The sequence below is a fragment of the Terrapene carolina genome, unplaced genomic scaffold, assembly GCF_002925995.2.
Source record: "Terrapene carolina triunguis isolate 2854851 unplaced genomic scaffold, T_m_triunguis-2.0 Scaffold66, whole genome shotgun sequence".
Classification (NCBI taxonomy): domain Eukaryota; kingdom Metazoa; phylum Chordata; order Testudines; family Emydidae; genus Terrapene; species Terrapene triunguis.
The window spans coordinates 26,703,321-26,728,767 of NW_020664417.1; the positions used below are offsets into that span (position 1 = coordinate 26,703,321).

Consider the following 25,447-nt stretch of genomic DNA (forward strand, 5'->3'; position numbering starts at 1 on the left):
TCCATTAAAAAAAATCAAAATCGTCTCTGAATTCCATTTATTTCTCCTCCTTGATCACTACCTTTCCCTAGGCTTTGGATCATTTGGTCCAGAAGTTAATGCATAATTGAAGGCATGATTTTCCTCTCATGCCAGCAGAACTCCACTGGCATTACTTCTGATTTACACTTTGTTAAATGAGAGTAGCATCAGCTGTAAGTGATGGAATTCAACTCATTTAAAATTTTTTTAATTAAAAAACCCCATACAACTGTATTTAAATTTCTCACAATGGAAAAATACTATTGTACATATATTGTCAGAGATAGGTACGCATAGAAACATGAAACATGCCCACTATCTTCTTTCACTTCCAAAGAAAAAAAATTTCTTGAATGTCTGTTGAGTACTAGGAGGCAGCTATATTTTTATGGTATTCAACACTGATTTATGTTTTATTTCTGGAAGCACATTAACCACTAGGAAAAGTCTTATTCAAGATGAATAGTGGATAATGTCTCACTTTCCCAATACCCCTCTATTCAGAAATACTTCCGCTGGTGTGAGTTGTCATAGCTTTTAGTAGTCAACACAGCTACAACAATTTAAACCAGTTGAGGATATGCGCCATTGATGTTCTGTGATTTGTCCCATATCTAACGACAAAGTATCTTCTTGAAGAACAGTGGACATTCTTAATGGAACACCAGAGGCTACATTTAGCGCTAAGAGAATACTAGAAACAACATTTTCTGTTCTAATTTTAACATTCATTCCCCTTCTATGTTTGCTTTCTGTCAGAATTCTAGAAAATGAGTTTATTGCCAGGAATGTTTGCAGAAACAAAAACATTACTCTAATATAGCAGAATATACACAAAGTTAATATTGAATTTATAATCACCATTAGCTGCACTGGAAATCTGATTCTTGGAGTTGGATTCAGTCCAACAGGGAACAGAAACCTATCATGTGATCCATAAGTACCAAACAATTCAAATGGCAAATATTTTTTACACTCAAAAAATGGCACATAAAACAATCTGTAGACCAATTTGGACAATCTGGGGACAAAAAGAGAGTCAGATTTGGTCCAAATAAATCATTAGGGAGGAAGTATTTGTCTGAACTGAATTGTTCAAAAATGAGTTTATTCACACACTAACATTGGCATTCTCATGTTTGTTACCACATTATAATTTTAATCTTGGCGTATTATATTCTGTTGGATTCAAACCATGTATTTGTCCTTTCCAAGTGCTAGCATAAGCAGGCTATTGATAACTGGTTATTGATCAATTATTAATTGATTACCAGTAACTGATAAAATTTTTTACTATGATTATATGTTTATGTCTATATGTTTAATGAGAAGGGTTCTTTCAAATCTGGATTAGTTTAATAATTAACAAACCTCCAATAAATCAGCTTTGATTGGATTTACTGATGTAACAGTTAGTAAAGACAGCACACACAGAGAGAGGCATAGTTACCGATTACTGCAGAAGACCTTCCCCAACGCCCGTAGTTCTCTGACAGTCTGCGTTCAATCTCCAGATGGTCTTACTTTCTCTTGATTTCTTAGGGTAATTATATCCTTATTACTCTATTGTTTATCATTCCAACCCTTATCTATTTATTCCTTTTGGTATATTCTTCTTATCTCAGGTTATTTTCTAAGTTCCCTATTCCCTTGTAATGTTTCAACTACCTCAACACCTTATGGTTAGTTATTATTTATTTCCTTTGTTGGGGTAATGATATTTCTTATACCTCTTGCACACTTTTGTGTTTAATGTTACTAAAATATCTGTTGCAGCAATTTCAAAATATGCTAAAGATTACTGCTTAATAAAATTTCACTCCTTAAAGTTAGCTTAACTGCAAAGTGTCATGGGACTCTTGTTTCCAGGCAAAACTTACATTCTTTCTTTGTCCTGTTTTAAGTGTCAACAAGGCCAAATGAAGACAATGGAAGTTATACTTGCTTGCCAAAGAGCTGAATTTGGTCCCTAGATTTCACAATATCGCATACGCAATAAAAAAAAAATACCAGCCATGGGAGATACTGGAAGTTTGCGTGTTCTAAAGAAACAAAAAAGAAAGAATGCAACTCCATGAATTAATGTTCTCTATTAGAGGTGTGGTGATACTTTGAGACTGGGACTTTCAATCAAAAGTGCTCAGCATTGGCTTAAGTTTGCTCCCATTTAAATCAATGTTAAAACTTCCATTGACTTCGGTAAGAGCAGCTGTCCAAGGCTGAGTGCTTTTGAAAACCCCACTCTTAATTATGAAATATCTGGTAAAAGAATCCAATGGAGACAGATCTGTCCTTAACTGAGAGAATAAAAGAAAGTTTAGAAGATTGAGAATCCAATATTTGTATTAAATTATTGCATTGTTTATTACACTGCTTAGACATCTTTGTTAGAAGAACACAGCAATAAATGCATTTAAGAATGATTTTAGAGAAAGTTAGAGAACTGGCACTTTTATACTATATAACATTTTTTTCAAATGTCTAAAAAAACCCAGGCTTACCTGGTTACTGTTATGTTTTGGAAATTAAAAGAATTTTAAAAGAAAAAGCAATTTTGCCATCAGTTCTTGCCTTATATAACTGTAATTCTTAGAATTAGGGGGAAAAAAGACTTTCATTCACTCATGGGTGATACTTTGGCTCCATGTGCATTTATATAGGTAAGAAGAATTTTGGCACGCCTTTCTACCACATCAATAAGTTTTTCAATTCCACGGCGACCTCCTTGGCTCTCCCAATATACTTTGTCAAGGAACAGAGACTGAAGAAGCTTCTCTCGCAAGCGCTGGGTTTTCAGCACTGAAATTGCAGATTCAGGGAACCTGAAAAAGTGTGAAGGAGTTTATCAGCCTTGGCATCACTCTGAACTACAATATTATGGTTTGGTTTAACAACCAATTCCATGGATTCATCAAGGTATTTCAGTGCATGCCTATCTGTATGTACACAGTCCCATTTATTTCTACTGACATGCTTAAAGTTAGACACCACAGCACTTCGGTGAGTTGGGGTCATAATCACTGATCCTGGCACTGATTCTCCATTCTAGCCGACCAGCTGAACAGCTCAGGATGGGGTGTTTATAGGTGGGTGCACACCCAGATTCTGGGACTATCTGGGCTGCTAGGGATCAATCAGGCACAGAGATATCCTGACCATACCCAGCGTTCTGGTGGCCAGGAAAGGGGGGATGTAAGAGCTGCTATGGAAACTCTATATCATCAAATGAGACCCCTATTCAGACTCGCCAATGTCCCAGTTAAGGCAAGTTTTCCACCACAGGAGTTACCCAAATGTGCCAATGAATTAAGCCCACATTACTCAAAAGTATCCTAAAATCTCCAAAACTATCCTAAAATCTCCAGGCTTTTTAAAAAAAATGTCTAGATTGTTTGAAATTTCACATATCAATAGCAGCTATAACTGTACACTGGACATATTTGCAAAACATTAACTGGCCCAAGAGCAACTCAGCAAAAAAATCATTAGCTATTGTTAAAAATGCTAATAGCCACTGTACACCCGCTTTTCATTCAGCTTCCCCTTCAAGATTAACTTCTTTTGAAATACCCACAGAAGTCAGTCAAAGATACCTTTTATTTATATTGCTTTAAAGTGAAGAAGAAACATGATTCCACCACGATAAACACTTGCCCTAACTAAGTAATCATGGCATTTTAGGGCCCTTGTTTATAATGTTTTTTTTCCTCTTTTTTTTTTAAAAGCAGTGTGAACTCCAGGTGTAAATGCATGGCAACCTATATAAATGGGGCTTGCACTGATGCAATTTATTCCAGTAACTGACAGCATGTGGTGTTTCTGCATTGGGGGCTTACTGCAGTAACTTACCCATCTGCAGAGTGTCTACATTAGAGGTTTCCACCGTGTAATGACACCAATGAAGTTAGATTGGTACAGATTTTCCTAGTCTAGATAGGCTTATTGATCTCACACCTCCATCCGCCTTTCTCCTTCATCTCCCTTTTGTCAGTCATGCCTTTGGAGGCAAGGATCTTGCTGTATCTGTTCTATAAAGCACCTAGCATACGTGTGATGCTCCAAGTAATAATAATATCTGCCTAGACACAAAAGTATGTATACCCGTACCTTAGTTTAGTCAAATTTCCCTATGGAGGAGACATAAAAGAGACACTGGGGCTACTGCAACAATGTCTTCTTTTTTGGGTGGGGAAAGAAAAGAAAGCTTCCTCATCCCATTCACAACCTCCTAACCCCTGGGGACATCCTTAGTGCACAGCCCTTTCACTCAGGCTATGTGTTGAGGAGCGAGAGAGGAGAGACTTTGATCCTAAATGAAAAGCTAGGAAAAGCCTATTGAACCCTATGCAAATTTGTAGGGATATCCTAAAACTTACTCTTTGATTCCTTGTAATATTTTGAAATCCAGATTGTCTTCGCTTCTGTCAAAGAAACCTTTATTATCTATAAAGACCAAGTGCCTAGGGTCATGCCTTCTCTGAATAATGTGTGTCAGGTCAACAGAATCTTGATCTTCACATTTCAGCTTCAGTCCTTTCTGAACACAGGAATCCTCCTTGCGAGGTTTGAACCCACAGCAATTTCTGTCCAGTCGATTGTAGATCTGGAAATGAATATAACATATGACCAAAATGAAATGCAACAGGGTGCAAAGTTTGACTCTTAGCTATACTGGCCTGGATGCACAAAAGGAGCTTGGTGCCCAAGTCCCAGTTTTAGGTTCCACTGTGGTGACCAAAATGCCCACTGAACCTTGTAGGCACCTAAACTTTTGCAATAGAAGGTCCTCAGAAGCCTACATTTCTGCCTCTGAGCACGCACACTGCTGCTTTCTTTTAGGCATCCAGGTGCCTATCTCCCACCTTAGCCCCAGAGCAATTCACAAACCAGGAGAAGCCAGGTGTTCAATCAACGGAATCACATGAAGGTGACTCTGAGCACACCTACCAGATTGGACCACTTAGGCAAGTTCACACAATACAGATGGGGGGAGGAGGGAGAAGCAAGATCTCCCTCATAAGTTTTAGCCCTGGTTATGATACCCACTGGGATATGGGACACCACCAATCAGAGTCTGCCAGCCACATGAAGGGGAGAAGGGATTTGAACAGGGATCTGCCACCTGTTAGATGAGTGGTCTAACCACTGGGCTATGCTGAGGTGGTGCACCCTCAGTAATTCTCCCTGTGGAAGGTGTTCCACTGTGACTAAATAAAGAATCATTGAAGCAGGGGGACTGGATCTCCCACATCTTGGGTGAGCACTCTAACCACCAAGCTATTGAGTCACTCACGTTTCTGCTCTCCCTCTCTGTCCCAAATGACTCTTTAATTATTTAATCTAGAATGCAACAACATCACAGGAGAGACGAAGGGAGCCTCACATCAGACTATCCCACGGCCAATGGTCAGAGCACTCACCTGTGAGGTGGCACATCCACAGGTGTGGGGGAAGGGGGATTTGAATCAGAGGCCTTCCACATCCCATATGAGTACCCTAAGCACTAAGCTAAGAGTTATGAGGGAAGGGAGTGGTTGGCCTCCTTCCCCCTCCCCCCCACCACCACCACACCGGCTTCTTGCAAAAATGACAGAGGCACCTAATTCCAAAGAGGTTCCCCAGCTGTGAAATGCTAGTAGCGATAGGTGCTTCCCTGTAGCCTGGACTAAGGCCTCTATCTCATGGGGAAGGGAATGCTTACCACACACCCCTCTTGTCAGCATATCCCATTGGCTAGCTTAGGTGTCTCCTTACCTAATCTGATGGTTTTTATGAATCACATAAAGGCACCTATCTCTCCCCATTCATTGTATAGGAGCTTAGGTAACAAATTTGGACTTTGTGAATCACATTTAGCCATCTAGAAAATCAAAGTTAGGCACTGTGATGCTCAGCATCACCACACCTAACTCCTGTTGTGGATCCAGGCCATCTATTACTTAGACTTGTCGGAGTCTGGAAAAAACTATCATTCCTTACTAAACAGCATCCCAGGTTCATGAATACAGAGCAAACTTAATTAAAATCAGTGGGGGGGGGGAAGAGGGAAGAGCTCAGTATTGATCCTCCACAATTCATCTATTATTAAAACCCATTCCTAGTCTCCATGTTGTACCCATAGGTCCTGATTCACTCCTCTGTTATTCCAGTCTTGCACCAGTGTAACTCTATTAAAAAAAAAATCAATGGAGTGACAGCAGAGTCAAACCTGAGTAACACAATGGGGAAATCAAACCCAAGATTTTTCAGAAAGCAGCATCTTCTTTAATTCTCTGAGCTGGAATATAATAGAACTGATACAGACTTAAGTACACTAAGGAAAGGATTGCATCATATAGTGTGCTATAGGCAAAGTAATGTACTCAACAGTTAAGAAATGCCAGAATGAAGGTTGCCTGTGCAGCCTTAATTCAGCCTTGTTTTGTGAATGCATTATGATACAGTCTTCTTCTACATGCTATTTTTTCTGCAAGACCTCTGTCTCATTCAGTGCACAGGACAGATGGTGATCAGTTAAATGAGTACCTATTCAATATTTAGTTTTATCATCATTGTTCAAGTTGCGGCCCTCAACCTGATTTGCTGCACAGTAGTCAAACCCTGCTGTGAATACAGAATTATCAATTTCCTCATGGACATGGTGCTTTACAAAACATTCATTTATCTTCAACATGCCAGTGAGGTGAGGTGATATTATTATCCTGATTCCTGATTTTACAGAGGGGGAACTGAGGTACAGGTTAAAAAATGTCCATTTATTTTGTAATTTATTTATGTAATTACAGACTGTATCAAAATGCATATGCACAAGGGGTCTGAATTAAGATTCAGACAACTCTAAATCTGACATGTCCTAACTTTTGATTGCTTGACTTTGCAACTTTAATGTTTTAGTGTAGCTGATGTATTTTTATATCTTGTGTATTTAATATATTTCTCTAGTTTTAAATAACTGACATGGTGGAGATTTTACTTGAAAAAACTATTCCATGGTCTAGCAGATTGCACTCTTACCACACTTTTCTTGATATGCAGATTATTTTTCTCTTTGATCAATGTCATCCTATTAATCCTTCGTATATCTACCAGGACCACCCTGCATAATCCCCCTGCTTCCTTGACATTTACACATTTCAGCTACTTGTAACCTGTTACCATACCTCATACCTCTCTAGTCATCATTTAACTAGGCTACATATATTTATTTATTTTAATCTTTCCTCATTAATCCCTTCAACTACTGTCCCTTGTTCTCTGAATTCCCTCCAAATTCTCTGCATCTTTCATCTCAGTTCAAACTCAAACTTACAGTATTACACAAAATCTTCCCACAAACGGAAATTTACTCCTTTGATTTTTAGTACCACTTGTGCTACTAGTTACTCTCCTCAGACTCAACCCAGGAAGTCCTTACACGGGTATGCCATAATCTAGAGTGCATGTGACTATCTGTGTGATTTATATGATGTGCTCAGGTGAATAAGAGGCTGCAGGATCAGGCTCTTAATTAAGATATTTTTTTCTATAACCAAAGTAAGAAGATTTCCGACTTTAGAGGGAACAAGGGCAAGCTAGCTGGCAATGGCTAGGATCAGGAAAACCTCAAAGTGAATGAAGGGTAGCCAGTCACCATCTCTCGCACAACTAGAAAACGTGAGTATCAACATGTTTGAAGTTATTCAGGCAAACCAATCTGCTTACTAGTACTGGAATAGCTCAGAGGTTAATACTCAGATGCAATACTTGCAAAGTGGTTAGAGAATTACTAGCCAACTGAAGGCTTCTCGGTCCATTTACATGCAATACATTGATCACTTTTACTAGTGATGAATACAATCCATTATGTTGGTCATGTCACCTCAGGTTCCCTTGTTCATCTGTCCCTTTTTATGGATTTTTCATGTATCCGTGTTTTCCTGTTGAAATGTCTCTAAAGATAGCTGTATGTTCAAGTACATCCTGAGAAAGTATGAATCATGCAGAATGAGCAGATCTCAAACACATATTCAGCTGCTTGGCATACACTTCTGACAAGCGGCAGGGCATTTGTTGGAAGTGTAGGATACCCCAGATTTGTAGCCTGCCTTGTAAAAGTGATTTGCTTCCTTTTTATTTCATGAATGGCTCAAGCCTGCTGCATCTCATCTAGTAGTTAACATTTCTTTCTGGATAACAGCAGAGATAACATAATATTCATTGCTAAATTGCTGTCTTTACTCTACAAGATACTAAAATTAAAAATTAATAGATACTTCTGTGCATCAACACAGGAACCATGCTATCTTTTACACCATTAAATGCGAACACATTAGCACTTTTAGATTAACAAATCAAAATCCATTTAAAATGCTCTGACACACACTGTGCTATTCCTATAGGGTTATTGCTATGTTTAGGATCAATATAATCCACATATGACTTTATATCAGATTACAAGCATTACTCACTCCTAGTAGGACCGAGATGGGTCATTATACAAATGACAACCTATTTTAGGCAGAAAATTCACGTTCTATAATTACCAGAAGCAGCGTTGGATAAATATAACTCAAAAAGTGAAACATCCATTTCGTCCTGGTCAAAAACAAACACTTGTGAAGGACAGAGATAGACTGTGTCTAATCAAATGCAATGATTTCTACATTTTAAAAAAACATGACTTTCTAGAATGTTGAATTGTATGAGAGATGAAATTCTGCATATAAACGGGGGTTATCGTAGCTTCTAGATGCAGGTGCCTGGTGGGGGCAGGGCAGACATGCACTAAACTAACAGGACCTCCTGGAGAAACAGTGTACCCACATCTCCATATTATGTAGGAGAAAATGAAAGATGTGCCCACTCGTAAGAGGGTGTATCATGAAGTTCCCTCCACATCCAAGCAGCTCTGTTGCCAATGTAAGGAATGGGTGGGAAAGTATAGTCTTGAGGTATCTAGTGCTGCTATCCCTAATTCTCACTGTGCTCAACTGGTTGCAAGGGCTGAGATTATGACTGAACCCTAAAATGGGTAAACATAAGCAGGGGTAAGTCTCCTTGAGCCCTCCTACTCCTTGCACACCTGCTCAGTGGTCAATTATAGCCTAGTCCATGAGATTATATTTGGTCAAAGTATGAATTTAAAATATAGTTGACCAAACTATTCTTCAATGGATTACATGGGTTGCATACTGAGGACGGAAGAATTATGGAGAGCAGCCTGTTCTGCATAGCGTAAAAAGAATCACAGAAATCAGAGATGGAAAACACTTATTAGGTGGTCTAATGCAAGGATTGATCCCTACAGTATATATGTAAGAAAATCTTTTCAAAATGGTTGTGGTGGTGATGGATACACATACCTTTAGTACTATTTTGCACTGGTGTACTAGTATGGATCAGAACTTTAGTCTTTTGTGGGGTTAGGATGTTGCCCTAAATCCGAGTTTAAGTGGGGCAATCTCATTTTTCAGACTACCCCTGTTATAACTGCTAGCGGCTGTCCTGTTTCTTCACACAAGCCCAAATCTTCATTCACCCATCAAGGTCTTAAGTGGACTTCTCACACTGGGAAAAATCTACAACCATCCAGACTTCAGTCAGTATGAACAAACTGCCAGCCCCTTTTGATCCATCAAGTTACATGGCAGAAAAAAAATAGACAGAGGGACCAGGTTTAAGGGGAGGAAATAGTAGCCCTGCTACAAAGATGAAGTAAATGGACTAAGTCAAGACATGGACTGCTGTGAATGGACTAAGTAAAGGCATGGGTTGATCTGTGAAGTGTTCCTATCATCTATTCTTTTTGTGTTTGTGCCTGTCTGCATTAAGGACTAAGGTTATGATTATACAGTCCTTAGTCATGTAATGTAATTTGCCTGATCTCCATTGACAAACCATGGCTTACATAATGCTTATGTTTTTGTTATCAGGTGCCTTATCTCCAGTTTACCTTTGAGCTGTGTGTGAAGAGTTGGCAATCAGGTTTGTAAATTTGGTTCATGTCCACTCTTAGCTACTTCCTGCTTTGCTAAGAGCAAGATTTGGTGCTAGGTGTTTGAAACCTACCCCAGTCTTCTATTTTAACTTCAAATCACTTCTGAGAAGAAACAAACTATTAATGAAAGGGAGAGAGATGTTGGGAGTACATGTATTTCTGATTATGAAAATATTCAGTCACTTGTTAGAATAGGTTTGAAATCTTTGAGACTGAAGTTTTGATCCAAAGCCCATTAAGTCAATGGGAGCCTTTCCACTGATTTCAAAGGGGTTTGTGGTAATCAAATTAACTCATGGGATTAAGTCCCTTACTCCACAAGTAGCTCACTGCAAGGAAAATGAGTAGGAGCAATAAACACTTTTGATGCCAGTAGAAATTACTCAAGTTTCACTTTTCTGGTTACCATGTAATAAGAACTGGGTCTAGCTCATAGCAGTATCTTACTTAGCAAAATAATGGGGACAATTATAGAATCATGGAAATGTAGTACTAGAAGTACTATTTATCTAGTCCAGTCCCCTACACTAAGTCAGGACTCAGTATAATCTAGACCAGCCCTGACAGATGTTTGTCTAACATGTTCTTAAAAACCTCCAATGACAGCGATTCTTCATCTCCCTAAGTAATCTGTTTCAGTTCTTAACTACCCTTCCAGTTAAGAAGTTTTTCCTAATGTCTAACCTAAATCTCCCTGACTGCAACATAAGCCCATTACATCTTGTCCTGTCCTCAGTGGATAAGGAGAACAATTTATCATTCTCCTTTTTATAACAAACTTTTATGTACTTGAAGACTTATCATGTTCCCTGCCATCCCAGTCTTCTCTTCTCCAGACTAAACAAACCTGATTTTTTTCAATCCTTCCTTGTAGGTCATGTTTTCTAGACATTTAATAATTTTTGTTGTTGTCCTTTGGACTTTCTCAAATTTGTCCACATCTTTCCTGAAGTGACAAGGAGTCCGGTGGCACCTTTAAGGTGCCACCAGACTCCTTGTTATTTTTGTGGATACAGACTAACATGGCTACCCCCTGATACTTTCCTGAAGTGTGGTGCCCACAACTGGACATAATGCTCCAGTTGAGGCCTAATCAGTCCTGAGTACAGTGGAAAAATTGTTTCTCTTGTCTTGTTTACAACGCTCCTACTAATACATCCCAGAATGAAGTTCATTCTTTTAGAAAAATGTTACATTGTTGATTCATAATTAGTTTGTGATCCACTATAACCTCCAGATCCTTTCCTGCAGTGCTCCTTCATAGCTGGCTTCCCATTTTGTATTTGTGCACTTGATTGTGAAATCCTAGGGATGTGTGAAAAGTGCATACAAACTTTTACATACATAGATTATAAAGCCAGAAGGGACGACTGTGATCTTCTAGTCTGACCTCCTGTATAACACTGGCCATAGAACTTCCCTGCATTAATTCCTGCTTGAACTAGAGCATCTCTTTTAGAAAAAATATCTGATCTTGGTTTAAAATTTTCCATTGATGGAGAATCCACCACAATCCTTGGTAAATTGTTCCAGTGGTTATTCACCCTCACTATTAAAAATATGTGTCTTATTACTAGTCTAAATTTGTCTTGCTTCAACTTCCAGCTATTCAACTCTTGGCATCTCTCTGTTATATCTTGTTATACCTTTGCCTGCTACAAAGAGCCTTCTATTATCAAATTTCAGTTTTGTGCATAGAGGTATTTATATGTCAGGATCAAATCGTCCCTAATCGTCCCTCGTTGATAAACTAAATAAATTGAGCTCCTTGAGTCTATCAATATAAGGTATGTTTTCAATTTTTTAAATCATTCTTGTTGCTCTTCTCTGAGCCCCCTACAATTTTTCAACATCCTTCTTGACTTGTTGACACCTGAAACAGACACAGTATTGCAGCAGTGGTTGCACTATTACCAAATACCAGGGTAAAATATCTTTACTCAATATGCCCTTGTTTATACATCCAAAGACAGCATTAGCCATTTTGGCCACCCCTTCACACTGGAGGCTCATGTTATATCACTTGATGTCCTCTTGGCAAGAAGAGTGCTGATGAAGGAATATCATTTATTCTTTTTAAAACATTAACAAGAAGGAAGATATAAGATCAATGAGATCCTCACATCTATGGCTGAGTAACAGCAGCCTTTTGCTGGAGAAGGGGAAATGAAGAAACTGGTGTCACTGCAGGTGATTCTCTGCCTTTTCCAAGAGTATGTGAGACTGGCACTGCAAAATAACTTAGGGCCAGGTCCTCAGCAGATAAGGTCTATTAAATGGAATGAAAATTAGTCACATCAGCTAAGGATCTGTCCCCATGACTTAATAATAGAGGTCCTGACTCTCCAGTGCCTCACACCTTGTATATTCATTTACACCTGTACAAAGTGGGTGTAAAATGCTACCAGAATGGCAGCAGTTTACACTCACTTTCCACAAGTGTAAATGAATACACAAAGTGCAAAGCAGTGCAGAATACAACCTATTGTCTTTTATCTTTTGGGGTTGTACAGCGTACCAGAAACAAGCCAAAGGAGCACAAGCACATACCTTTCTCATTAAAGACAAAAACTAAAACCATCTTTTTAAACACTCCCCTTCTGCAAAATTGCAACCCAGAGTGAATTTTATCATTGGACATATCTGTGAAAATGGTTTATCCTTAACCAGACTGGTGGTCAAATAAATCTTGCAAAGGTTGGTATTCTTTGTACCTTACCTGCAGAAGAAAATCAAAGAGTGCCATCTTGGACCACTCATGGTGATGGATCTCAGTACAGCCCCACTCAGCTTTGGGCATTTTGCCATTCTGCCAGCACTTCTGTTTCAATAGCTGCTGATAGGCCCCCCAATTTAGCCTCACTGAAGAATGGGTCCTATTATTTGTCGGAGCCAATGAGGAATCCCAGAGAATAACAGGACATGGCAGACCATCTGAGAAGAGGCAAAATAGAATCAGTACCATATATGAATAATTCTTTTATATTGGAAACTAAAAGAATTTGATCATTCTTTAGACATTGTCTCGGGCATCACTAATTACAGCACTTGTTTTTAAAGAAGACATTTCAGATGTGGCAGGAAAAAGCTACCATGCCCCAATAATTTCACATCCTTTGGTTTATGTGGTCATATTCCACATCTGAAAACAGCCACCACAGAAAAGGAAAAACCCTAGACATTATAGTTCTCTTCAATGTCTGAAAAGAAATGCTCTCTGTTTGCAACAAGAGCTGTCTGCTTAAAAGTCACTCTACTTTTGGAGGCTATCTATTAAATCAATTTTAAAAGTTTGGCATCTGATCCACAGCTGGGGTAAATTAATGAAGCAATGTTGATTTTCACCAGCTGAGGATCTAGCCCAGTGTTTCTTCCTTTCTAAGGCAAATATGAAAAGAGAGCAAATCCTGGAGTCCAGTCAAAAAGTGGAATTATTTTGTCATCTTTAGAGTTTTAGTCCTACAGATATAATATTTCACAGCTGCAAATAGAAAGTTTATAGATAGACTATATGATGGTGTGGCATGACTTTGGTTTTATCATTCATGAACAATATGTTCTTGCCAATGAGTCATACAGATCATCCCAGAGTAGTGCTGATAAGACCTTTATTCCACCCCACAGTGTCATATGTTCTTCATATACGATATATATTTTACAGAAAATCCATTTTAGAAATGTTTTAGTCAGTTTTTAAAATGTATATAAATAATATTTGTCTTATCCCTCCGGATGTAAAACCAGGTGCCTTAGATATGATGAATCCATCTGTACAGGGCTGAGAGAGAGAAATTATAATCATCATGTTATGTTCATTGCATACACACAGAGAAGCTAGATGAAAAAATAAATACTTTTGTTGGAAGGTTTAAGGTAACACTACTTTAATTCTTAGAATTCCGAGTGATAACACACAAGAGAGAGAGAAGACAGGCTCATCCCTAATGCAGTGAGGCAAAATTGTCACTACCTTGTTTTTAAGCTGGCTCTTTCCAGATTGATCGGATAGGATGCTTTGTTACAGAGCACCCTACCCCACAAGTAGGACCGGGAAACCCCCACCTATGCTCTTAAAATGGTAGCTTGCAATTCCAACACAGTCCTCAATCCACCACACACCACATTTTAGAAACCTCTAAAAATTACCCAAAATTGCTGTTTGCTATATAATAATGTCACTATATTTGAGTCATATATCTCAGAACATACAGCACCAGGGCTATAAGTAAGTGGTGTGTATCCTATTGGAAAAAATGGGATTATTTTCTTTCCAATGATACAAAAGTTCTTGTTGCTAACTCTGATGTCCTGCCTGATGCTTAAACCTGTCACTGAACCAGGGCTGAATATTGATGTTGCACTTCAGAGCAGAGTAATTTTTTTGACGTGTGGCAGGGAGGAGGGCAGGGAATTTACATGTTTGTATGCAAAGAAGGAAACATTTATATGGCAAGTTATTAGATGGCAGTTACTGGAATATGATCAAAGGTTTGGAATTTTTGTATGGTAGTCCTGATCAGTGAGCAAAAAAGTGCAGGCAAAGTGGTCAAATTTTATGCTACATCCAAATGATCACATTGCTACCACCCTGACATGTGTTACATTGCAGAGCAAATCATCTCACTATTTCCTTCATGTACATATTGAACAGGAGAGGTGGCAAAAGAGACTTGCAGCACCCCACATGACAGTACTCTCAGAACAATGAGTCCAATAGCACTCTCAGCATCTCTCTGGGAGCAAAGAATAGAACTACTTATGAATGAGTCTATCCAGTCCTGCCAAGATCCGCAATTGAGTCAGTAAAACATCAGAAGATGCTGACTGACCTAAAATAATCAGCAAGGACAACTGATGTTTGCCCATTATTAGCAAACGATCATCTGCCAACAAGGTCAGTGCACTTTTCATACTACTGAATTCTCCCAGGACAGAATGACCTTGAGCAAACCTAGACTGAATAAAAACCTGCTCAACTGGATTCAGAAATTTGAGGTGCAGAAGAATGGGCTGTACCACCAAGATCAGATATATTTCTAACTTTGCCAAATCCTGGCGCGCGCGCGCACACACACACACACACAAGGTGATCACACTCAAATGAATCCAGTGTACAGCTCCAACCACCTCTGGAACTGTCCTCCTGTTTGCCTGTTTTCTTAAACTAGGCATCTCCAACCCAGAATCCATTTTTCCTCTTATGCCCTCCCATCTCCTTCCTTTCACTACCATCACTGATAACTACACCATCCTCCCCTGTCATATTCAGCTTCTTGCTGTTCTTTTCCCCCAGAAGTCTATGGGTGCTCAGCAGTTTTAAAAAGCAGGACACTTATTTAGTTGCCTAAATAAGGATTTAGGAGCATAACTTTCAGGAATTTACATTTGAAAAGCTTGGCCCAAATCTTCCATATGCAGTCCAGTCCCCCAGCCTCTCTCATTCTGGGTTCCACTTCTGACACGGTCACTGACTTACCTCTTGACTTTAGTCAAATGATCTCTCAGTGATGCTTTCTCTTTATCTGTGCAATAGGGATAGTGATACTTACCTTCCTTTGTAAAGCACTTTGAAACCCACAGAAAAAAAGCTCTTTATCAGAGTTAAATATGTTATACATTGATGGGCCCTAAATCTGATCTATTTTTCCTTCTATCAATAATCAAAGTTCATGTAATTATTTATGGGTTTTCCCCAAAGCAGATATATCAGTGCTCTCCAAACAAAGCAAACGCTTCCCTGCGCACCCAAAAGGTTCAGCATAACAACCACCACCTCACTGTTATTTATTATTTTAATGTTATGACAATATCATGCCAATTTCCATTCAGATTTGTAAAAAGGTTAAACACAGGAAATGTTTGTGATTCACAGGAAACAAAGATGAACCAAAACAAAACATTTCAACTTTATAATAGAAATGGAAGTACTGGAGCATGTCTTTGTAGCTGGAGTAGAGAGCAGTAACCCAGATTGCTGGCTGCTGCAGGGAAAATGTGAAGGCAGTGAGAAAAAAAGATAAGGGGCTTCATTCTCAGATGGTATAAATTGGCATAGCCTCATTAAAGCATGCCAACTTACACCAAGCAAGGCTCTGGCCCAATTTGAATAACAACAAAAGGTAGTTATAGGCCTGACCCTACATGCTGTTGAGTGCTTTTAAATTCAGTTGATTACAGTAGGAGCTGAGAGGTCTGAGAAACCTCCAGGATCAAGCCCATTATCTCCCACTGCTGCTGGGCCCCTACTCCCAACCATTCCTAGAGATACTGCTGCAGAGAGGCAAGTTAGAACCCCTTTCTTGCTTTCAGTGATGCTGCTACTCCTTGCAATCCTCTCCAGAGATGTCTATGCTCCACATCACTGTAGTATATGAATCTCTCTCATATATATATATATATATATATAATTAAAATGTATCCTCCCAAGCCCACATGAGGAAAAGAAGTAGTAATGGAGGCACAGACTGATGTATGTGGCATGCCCCAAGGTCTGTTAATTTAAAAAAAAAACAGAATGAAAGTTGGGGGACACACACCTCAACACGGCTTATATGAGCAAAAGAGCCTTTTGCTAGTTTAGCTTATATCATTAGGGAAGGTGGTCTAACTACAGTGGCAAACAAAAAACCCACACCTTGTTTTGCTGGTATAAGCTGTGTCTCCACTAGCAGTGATGAGCTGCCAAAAACTTAACAACTGGTTCCCTACCGGGTCTTTGGTGGCGGGTCCTTCACTCGCTCCGGGTCTTCAGCGGCACTTCAGCGGCGGGTCCTTCAGTGCCGCCGAAGACCCGGAACGAGTGAAGGACCCGCCACCAAAGTGCCGCTGAAGACTCAGAGCGCTGCCCGGTGAGTACAAGCCCCACGTGGTTTTTTACATGTTTTTTTTTAGTCATTCCTGCCGGGGCCCCGTCTGAAACTGTTCGAATCGGGCCCCGCACTTCCTAAAGCCAGCCCTGCATGTCAGGATTGCAAAATTGTATCGGGGGCCGGGTAGGGAAGGCTGTGCCTCCCAAAACAGCCTGTCCCCCCCATCCAACCCCCACCTATGTCCTGCCCCTGACTGCCCCCCTCAGAACCCGCAACCCATCAATCCCCCCCACTCCTTGTCCCCTGACCATCCCCTCCTGAGACCCCCACCCTAACTGCCCCCCAAGACTCCACCCCCTACCCAACTTGCCCCGCTCCCTGTCCCCTGACTGCACCGACCCCATCCACCATCACCCCGACAGACCCCCGGTACTCCCATGCCTACCCAACCCCTCCCCCGTTCCCCGTCCCCTGACTGCCCCCCCCAGAACCTCCGCCCCCTCCAACCGCTCCCTGCCCCTTATCCAACCCCTCCTCCCAGCCCTGGCCCAGCCCCCTTACCATGCTGCTCAGGGCAGCGTGTATGGATGCTGCGCGGCCTGCTGGAGCTCACAGCCCCACCCCCTTACCATGCCGCTCAAAGCGGCAGGAGCTGCAGAGCTGCCCAGGAGCAGTCCAGTGCTCTGGCGCCAGCGGCATGGCACGCTGAGGCTCTGTGAGAGTGGGGGAGGGGCCGGGGGAGCCTCCCCAGCCTGGAGCTCAGGCAGGCCGGACAGGACAGTCCCGCGGCCCAGATGTGGCCCGCAGGCCGGAGTTTGCCCACCCCTTTAACAACCAGTTCTAAATTTAACAACCGGTTTGCGCGAACCAGTGCGAACCGGCTCCAGCTCACCACTGTCCACTAGGGACCAGTAGAGCTATCCTGGCAAAGCCATCTCTGTGTAAGGTAGCCCTCTGAACAATAAAGAAATGGTGTAAGCCACTTAAACAGATCTCAAAAGTGTTGACTAAAGTATTTCCCTTCTTTCTTCCACATCTTAGCTGTAAGCATTATACACTTTGGAGAAATCTTGGAAGGGAAGAAAATCTTCAGTGTGTGAATGTAGATTTTAAGGAGTCTGTGAGGGGTGCATAAGTATTGGATTTTTATGTAACAAAATGTTGTGAGAATATGACCTCTGGTCTCTCACTCACATCCAGCTATATGACAGCAAGCAATTCACAGCACAACTCACTCTGATAAAGGGCACACAAAAAAGAGACATCATTTAAAAGCTGCTGAATGCATAAGTAAGAGTGAGTTCTCATTGCCTTGACATTAATAATTAATAACGAGTGTGCCTGAAAGTTCATATCTTTTGGTGTGATGGAAAGAGCATGCTAAATATGTTGGGTGTAAGAGAAAATCTGAGGCTATCTTTCTTATTGTGTAGAGGTCAGTAAAGAAACATGACAACTCTAATCAATGGAACTTTCTATCACATCTGTGCCAAATTCCCAGCATCCATTTGCACATAACCGGTGATGAAGTGAGCAGAAACAATGCTACTCAAAATCAAATACTTTTGCACTCTAAATAGGTTTTTGTTGCAAAAACAACTCTGTAAAATTCATTGGACTAGATCTTCAGCTGGTATAAACTGGCATAGCCCTTCTGACTTCAGTGGAGCTATGCCAGTTCAAGCCATATGAGGATCAAGCCCACACATATAGATAGGGGACCCGTTTCAGCACATCAGAAAATCTGGGGTGGAGAAGGGAGTGTTGCCATCATTGCAATCCTGAATAGGGATCTCAGACCCTAAGCAAGAATTGTAACAAAGATGTTCAGCAGCACCTTTAAGTTATATTGGGGTTGGTCCTGAAATCCAAGAAGCCCCCAGAACCATCTCTCTAATGCTGCCCCCTCCAGAGCAGGAGACAATTTAGCTCATAATCTACCTGTATCCTGCTACTTCACTACAGATTAGGTCCTAAATATGCCAGTACAGACATATCTAGTCTACAGGTGAAGAAATTCACTATGGACATGCAGTGCAGCGATTTTGCTTGGCCAAAGTGCACAGTAAGATGGGCTGTGCCCTGACACCAAACAACTTCCCAATAGATATCCCTGCCTGTTTTGCAGGTAAGGGGGCACAGGATATGAGCAAGGAATGACCTGAAAACCTCAGGGCAGCATGTGGAATAGCTACTGATCTACTGAGTAGCCGGCATATGCACTGGAAGTGATGTGGCCTTCTCCAGGACTCTTCCTATCTTTCTGCAGGAATCATTAATGGTACCTTTCTAAAAAGACAAACTCTTGTACATTTTGTCTTTCCCACTGAAAAACTAATAGGAGGAAGAAGTGTCCCAAAAACTCTGAGTTAAATTTTACAGCGTCTAAGTCATTCCTGTATACGAGACAGTGTTTTGAGGCAGCACAGAGGGACTAGAAATGTAGCCTTGAGGCCGTGCAGTCCAAGGATTCCTGCAGAAATCCAGATCCATTCTGGTGGACCTGTGGGAGTTTGCCACGGGCAGGAATTACATCCTATACAGATTTCTGCTTGCAAATCAATTTGGTTTGGATGGATGTAAATGAGATACTCCCTAATTCCACACCTCCATGCTGACATTACCAGACCCTAAAGCCCAGATTTCCAGCCCTAGGATGTTCATGTTCAGAAGGCTTGGATGTAGGAAGATCATCCACCATTTGCTCCAATGCCCTTACCACACATTTATGACATTTTCCCATTTCTTTGCAGCCCTTGCTTTGCTCATTTATATCTCAGTACCAAAGGAGTTCTTCCAGCTAACAGTTACTGCTTGAACACTGGGAACAAAGTGGTATATATATAATAGAATCATAGAATCATAGAATATCAGGGTTCGAAGGGACCTCAGGAGGTCATCTAGTCCAACCCCCTGCTCAAAGCAGGACCAATCCCCAATTAAATCATCCCAGCCAGGGCTTTGTCAAGCCTGACCTTAAAAACCTCTAAGGAAGGCGATTCCACCACCTCCCTAGGTAACCCATTCCAGTGCTTCACCATCCTCCTAGTGAAAAAGTTTTTCCTAATATCCAACCTAAACCTCCCCCACTGCAACTTGAGACCATTACTCCTTGTTCTGTCAAATATTTGCATATGCATAGAATTATTTTTGCTTGGTTTTCAAATCAAAATTATGGAAGGCTTTGTCCACCTTTAGTCTCTATGCCTATATTATTTTTTGATAAGTCACTGGCAAAGAATATTGAGGAAATAGTTATCATGACCCAACTTTCCATACTGGCAAGGCAGAAATGTCACAGAATAATTTAAACCTGTGGCAAATGGTTCACTTTTCATTAGAGGAGTGGCAAGCAGAGAGCTCTGGTGCAGCATTTTGCTAGCCTCTCTGTCACCTATTAAGGGAGGAGCTGTGGAAACAAAAAATAAACCCCAAGTTGTTTGGGGGTTTACAAAGCGCCTCTTTGAAAATGCTTTTGACAAAATGAATGGCGGTTTTGAGGAGCCTATTTTTTTTTTTAAAAGATTTTAATGCTACATCAAGCATGTCTTGTTACGTTGCTTACATCATGACTGAGGTAAGCTAAAGGGATGTGTCAGCTTAGACCTTATCGAGGAGTCCAGTCCTGCATTGCTTTCTTTCTCATGAGTAGTAATTACTCACACAAACAGTCCCACTGAAATCACTTGGGCAGCCCACACACAGATTACTCAAATGAGTAAAGGCTATAGGAGCAGGCTCATTAATTGTTCATCCTGTTTTCTAAAATAATTTTTCATTCCTTTTCTAAACAAGAAGAGAACAACAGATGAGGTGTTCGCTGCTGAAATTTGTGTAGTTAATTAACAATCCAAGCCAAATACACTCAAGCAAGTAACTATGGCAACCAAGGCAGGCATCTGAAATCCAGCATGTTTCAAGATTAATGAAATGGAGAGAGGTAAGGTGCTGTGGCTGTTCCAGAAGCTGAACTCGCCGTTTAGCTGGAAAACATGAAACAAGACCCAAAAGGAAAAATGACTTTTTTCTCCTCATTACCTAGCAACACTTTTCATGCTATATGAACAAAACCAATTACAGGGAAAAGGAGGCTGACGAAAATAGAATCTCTCTCCCAGCCAATCCAAAAGATGTTGCAGGCTGAAGACATTAAGCAATTCAGTCTACAGTTAACCTAACAGCAGTTTCCAAGGGGCCTGCCCTCTGTCATCTGTGCAGCCATACTATACAGAATTCCTGAAACTGAACTGAAACTGAACTACCTTAATTCCTTATTACAGCTCTATAGCAATAAATCCTGTTCCTAAAAATAGAGTATGCATAGTGCATCTTCCATGCTCTGCTACTATGAATAATATTCAAAAGCCACCAAACTGTTATTCCTAGAGATTCATTCATATTGTCGTAAAGACTGCCAGAGAGAAGGCTTACACAGTGTTGATAAATCACAGATCAGTATGTTCTTTTCCTGCCATCAACTTTTGCAAGGACATTTTTGCTTTACCTTTTCTTTGATAAAATACAGGCTGATATACAAAATATTTTGTATAAAATAATCTTCTTCAGTACTAAGAAATGAACAGCAAAAACAAATAGCAATGATTCAGTAAAATATAACGCAGCCCTTTCAGCTTATGATCTGTGTGTATATAAAAATAGCATTTAGGCTGAAGACACATTTAACAAGACAGTAATGTCAAAGATAGATTCAATCTAAGTTGATAAGTCTATTAAATCTAATTTTAGTTTCATTTTAGGATGAAGAAAAATATGATATTCTGTTAAAAGCAATTTGCATTGTACATACTACAACCACAATGAAGCATCTATAGCAGGTGTGTTTTTTTAGCTAGACACAGGTGTGTCATGAGCTTTAAGTTGTCAAACAGAAGAATCCACTGAGACTTCAGTGACTGCACAATTTCAATTTTAATTTCCAGAGGCATTTGTGCTTTTGGGATTATGCCAAAGCAGTTCAAGAAGGAGCTCTAAGACCTCCCCCAATAGGTGCTTGGGCTAACAGAAATGTCTCCCCATCCGCTACTCGTGGCAAATTAATTTCAGAGCTGGTTATCCACAATATCTTGTAAAAGTGAAATCTAGGGGAGGTGAAAGAGTAAAAACTAACCTCTGAAGCACAGAGTACTGTGCTGAGAGACTTCCAGACTGTGCCCTCTTCAGTTTCATTTTGATCGGTCTATATAATTTCATATTCACTACAAAGAATATGTAAAAAAGGATCACCCCCTTTTCCCCCTTACTCAAATTAGTCTTCTATGGAAAGGAAGTTGTCTGTATGCTCTCAATAACTCTATCAGTCTATAAGGCAGCCAGAAGCATTAATAAACTCTGGGTGTATTACATCCTTCAGGACAGAACTATTACACTGCAGAGGAACCCTGAAATTACGTTAACACATATTCCAGATTAAGTTCCCTATAACTGTGCTCTGTAAAGCTAGTTCTCAGACTATCTGAAATTAAAGCCTGCTGTTGACCAAATACGAAACACTGGAGTCCCCCAGATGGAAACTAAAAAATCAAGTGAATTTGTTACCTTGGATGAACTCCGATTTCCTGCTTACAGAAGGCAAGGTCTTGTTCAGCCCCAAGATCCTGTCTAAATGGAAGGCAAACACCTCGCTCATATCAAGGGGTCTCTTGATGAGGCCACAGTACCCTTGACTGCAAGCTGCTCCTGTGGCACTGGGATTCCTCTCAAACACCAGTAGGACTCCATGCTGAGAGGGTGCTTCTCGGATACTGCCTATCCGGGAATCTGCCAGCAAACGCATGCTTAGAATGTCATCTTTGCTCAGCCAAGAGGGGGACCTCTCACTGTATATCCTGATATTACTCTCCCGAGCCTGGGGCTGCACATTTACACCTCCTGAAACCCCACTATGCCTTCGGTGTCCCCTGCCCACTGCCTCCCTCTCTCCATCCCAGTGCTTCTTCAGTTGGTGCCTTGGTGTCTCTGGAACTACTGCTGCCCTCATTATACCCATGGAGTAGCTAGTCCGCCCCTGCTGCTGGGACAAGGCCTCCTCCTGCCCAGTGACACCTACTGGAAAGCGCTGCCCATAGGGCAAAGGGAATGCATGTTTCTTCCTGAGCTTGGGTTTCACGCTGCCTCGGATGTTGGTGGGTTTACTGCGCTTGGACCGCAGTGTGATGTACACCACATTGGGTGGCACTGAGGTCCCATTGCCAGCCATCTGGGGCCCTTGGAGATCAGGTGGGGACAAAGTGCCATCCAGTGGGATCCCCAGAAAAGGTGTCTGACCAGCATCTTGAAGACTCCTGGAACTGATCTTCTGGCGTCCCCCTCTGTGCTGGGGTAAAATGTGACCCACTTGACTGACCAGAAACCCCAGGTATAGCACACAGGCTACACCCAGCAGCAGATTCCTCCTGGTCCTGGGACGCCTGCCCCTGCAGAACCTCAGCACCCATGGGGTGCACAGCGAGCAAACAAACCAGTTTATGATTTGGCCTGGCTGATCTAGGAAGGTCATTTCTCCGGTGAATCCACATGATGAAAGCAGCTTATAGTCTTCAGTGGTTTCCAGCCAGGAGGATGATGCATGATTTCCCTTCACAGATCTCTATTTCTTCTTTTCCAAACAGCTTCCAGTGCAAGCGGTGCACAGGGGCCAGTGGTGTGGCTGGGAATGTGTTTAATACTAATGACTCTGACACTCCACCTCAACAAGCTGCTAAACTCTTATCAGCCACCACAGGGGAAGTGACTTGTTTCAGAGAATGAATGGAGTCAACTGTGTAAACAAAGTTAAACGAGTCAGGATCCAAAATGTCTGAGTCCCCTCTGTGGGCTGTGAAAGGAAAAAAATTGCAAATAATATTTCATTATCCACATGGATATAGAATGTGGCATCTCTCTTTCTCACTGTATAGATCTAAAGAAAAGGTAGAGATCTAGAGACATGCCATATTAGAGATTTCAGATTAAAATGAAAAGATAAATAAAACCCCAACATCATGGAACACGAGTTACAATTTACAGTCCCGAGTAATTGAACTCCCGCACTAGGAGGAAAACTTGGAAAAGCCAGACTTTCCTCTTCTTATGTTTATAACAGGCAGGTCCTCAAAGTAAAACCACATCTTTTGTTGCCTCATGTTAGTTTTAAAATATAGTGCTATAACCAGCCCAGTAACTGTACCAATTCAAATATGAACATTTCCATTATCAAACAATGATTACACCCTGGCCCAGTAACAGTTCACATGCTTCATAATCCTACATTAAAGATAAAATATTGTTAAATCTATACTCTTGTGAAGCTATAAAATAGCATTTCCTAAATGACTGACTATAATTTTCAAATAAAATAAAAAGCATTGTCATCTCCTCTCAAGGAAGAAAAAACATAAATGCAGAGTTTATTGCACTACAAAGATATAGAAATAGTCTTACCTATTCAGCTTGCCCCATCCTTGGCTGTGCTAAATCTCTTATGATAATGCCAAGAACTTAGTAAAAGCAGCGTTTCTTAATGTACTCTAACACACATCCCAGATTTAAGTGTGCTCCACATTTTAGATATTTGATTGCAGGCTTAATGCTCTTTGCAAATGTACTAGCTGTACAGGGAAGCTGTTTGCATATGAACTGCTATAAACTTACATGAACCTTGTTATAAAAAACCCTTCTATTTTAAATTCTGCAATGAAAAGTCCTGTGAACGGTATGCCTTCTAAAAGTACATTCCAGCAGTTTCTAACTCCTGAGGGCCCTCTAGTGCATTGCATGCAAACATGTTTAAGAAATGCCAGTCTTCCACAGTAAAGGGGAAAACTAGATCTTTTAACATATCAGAAATCATACATCCTTATATCAAAAAAGGTAACTGGCTTAAAAAATATAAGAATCACAATATATAGCAGTTACATAGTGCCATTCATCTCTAGTTCTAAAAGGGAACATATCATTGGCCTCACTTTACAGATGGGAAACCTGTGGCACAGAGAAGTTACGTGACTTGCCCAAGGTCGGACAACAAGATAGTGGCAGAGCCAAGCACAGAACCCAGGACTTCTGATGTCTCCTCTGGTGCCCTATCCGACTAGACCTTACAGATGCCTATACAATTAATGCTATCTGTAAAAAATAGTAAAAACTTATTCATTCCACACAAGTTCCCATTTTCCTTATGGCTCATAATAATGGAGAGAATCTCTTTCCCATTACTAATAATAATGGGAAAAACACTCAAATGTGAAAATATATTTTAGATAAATTCCAAGATTACTTACAATATTGTATGGTTAGAAGTGGTTTTATTTTAAATTAACTTGGCCTTTGTAGTCTTTATATGTTGATATTGTCTAAGAGTTATGCATCAAGCTAGGAACTCCCTATACCAATACATTTTCTGTGAGGACAATGCTCCTGTGAACTATTTCCTCTAAACCTGATTTCTCTTTGTACTTGGAAGGGAACAGGTGATCTGTAGATAGAAGAAAAGAGTTTTCCCCTTCTACTTATGACTCCCCCTCTCTTATTCTATTTCAAGTTTTTAAACTGAGAACTTGAACTGACAGTTCTCAAACTAGCAGGATTAATTCAAACAAGCTAACAAGGTGCATTAACAACTTTGCACTAATCTTGTTAGCAC

General features: G+C 40.6%; 1 protein-coding gene across 1 annotated transcript; it reads right to left on the reverse strand.

Moving 5' to 3' along the window:
- Window positions 1–236: 236 nt before the first annotated feature.
- On the reverse strand, window positions 237–24,499 carry GASK1B (golgi associated kinase 1B). The gene is made up of 5 exons (XM_024211562.3): window positions 24,247–24,499; window positions 22,363–23,641; window positions 12,717–12,931; window positions 4,398–4,624; window positions 237–2,843 (listed from the first exon to the last, which is right to left on the reverse strand). Exons 2-5 carry the CDS (start codon window positions 23,321–23,323, stop codon window positions 2,636–2,638), a joined length of 1,611 nt encoding a protein of 536 aa, XP_024067330.2. The 5' UTR covers window positions 23,324–23,641; window positions 24,247–24,499; the 3' UTR covers window positions 237–2,635.
- Between the last annotated feature and the right edge of the window lie 948 nt (window positions 24,500–25,447).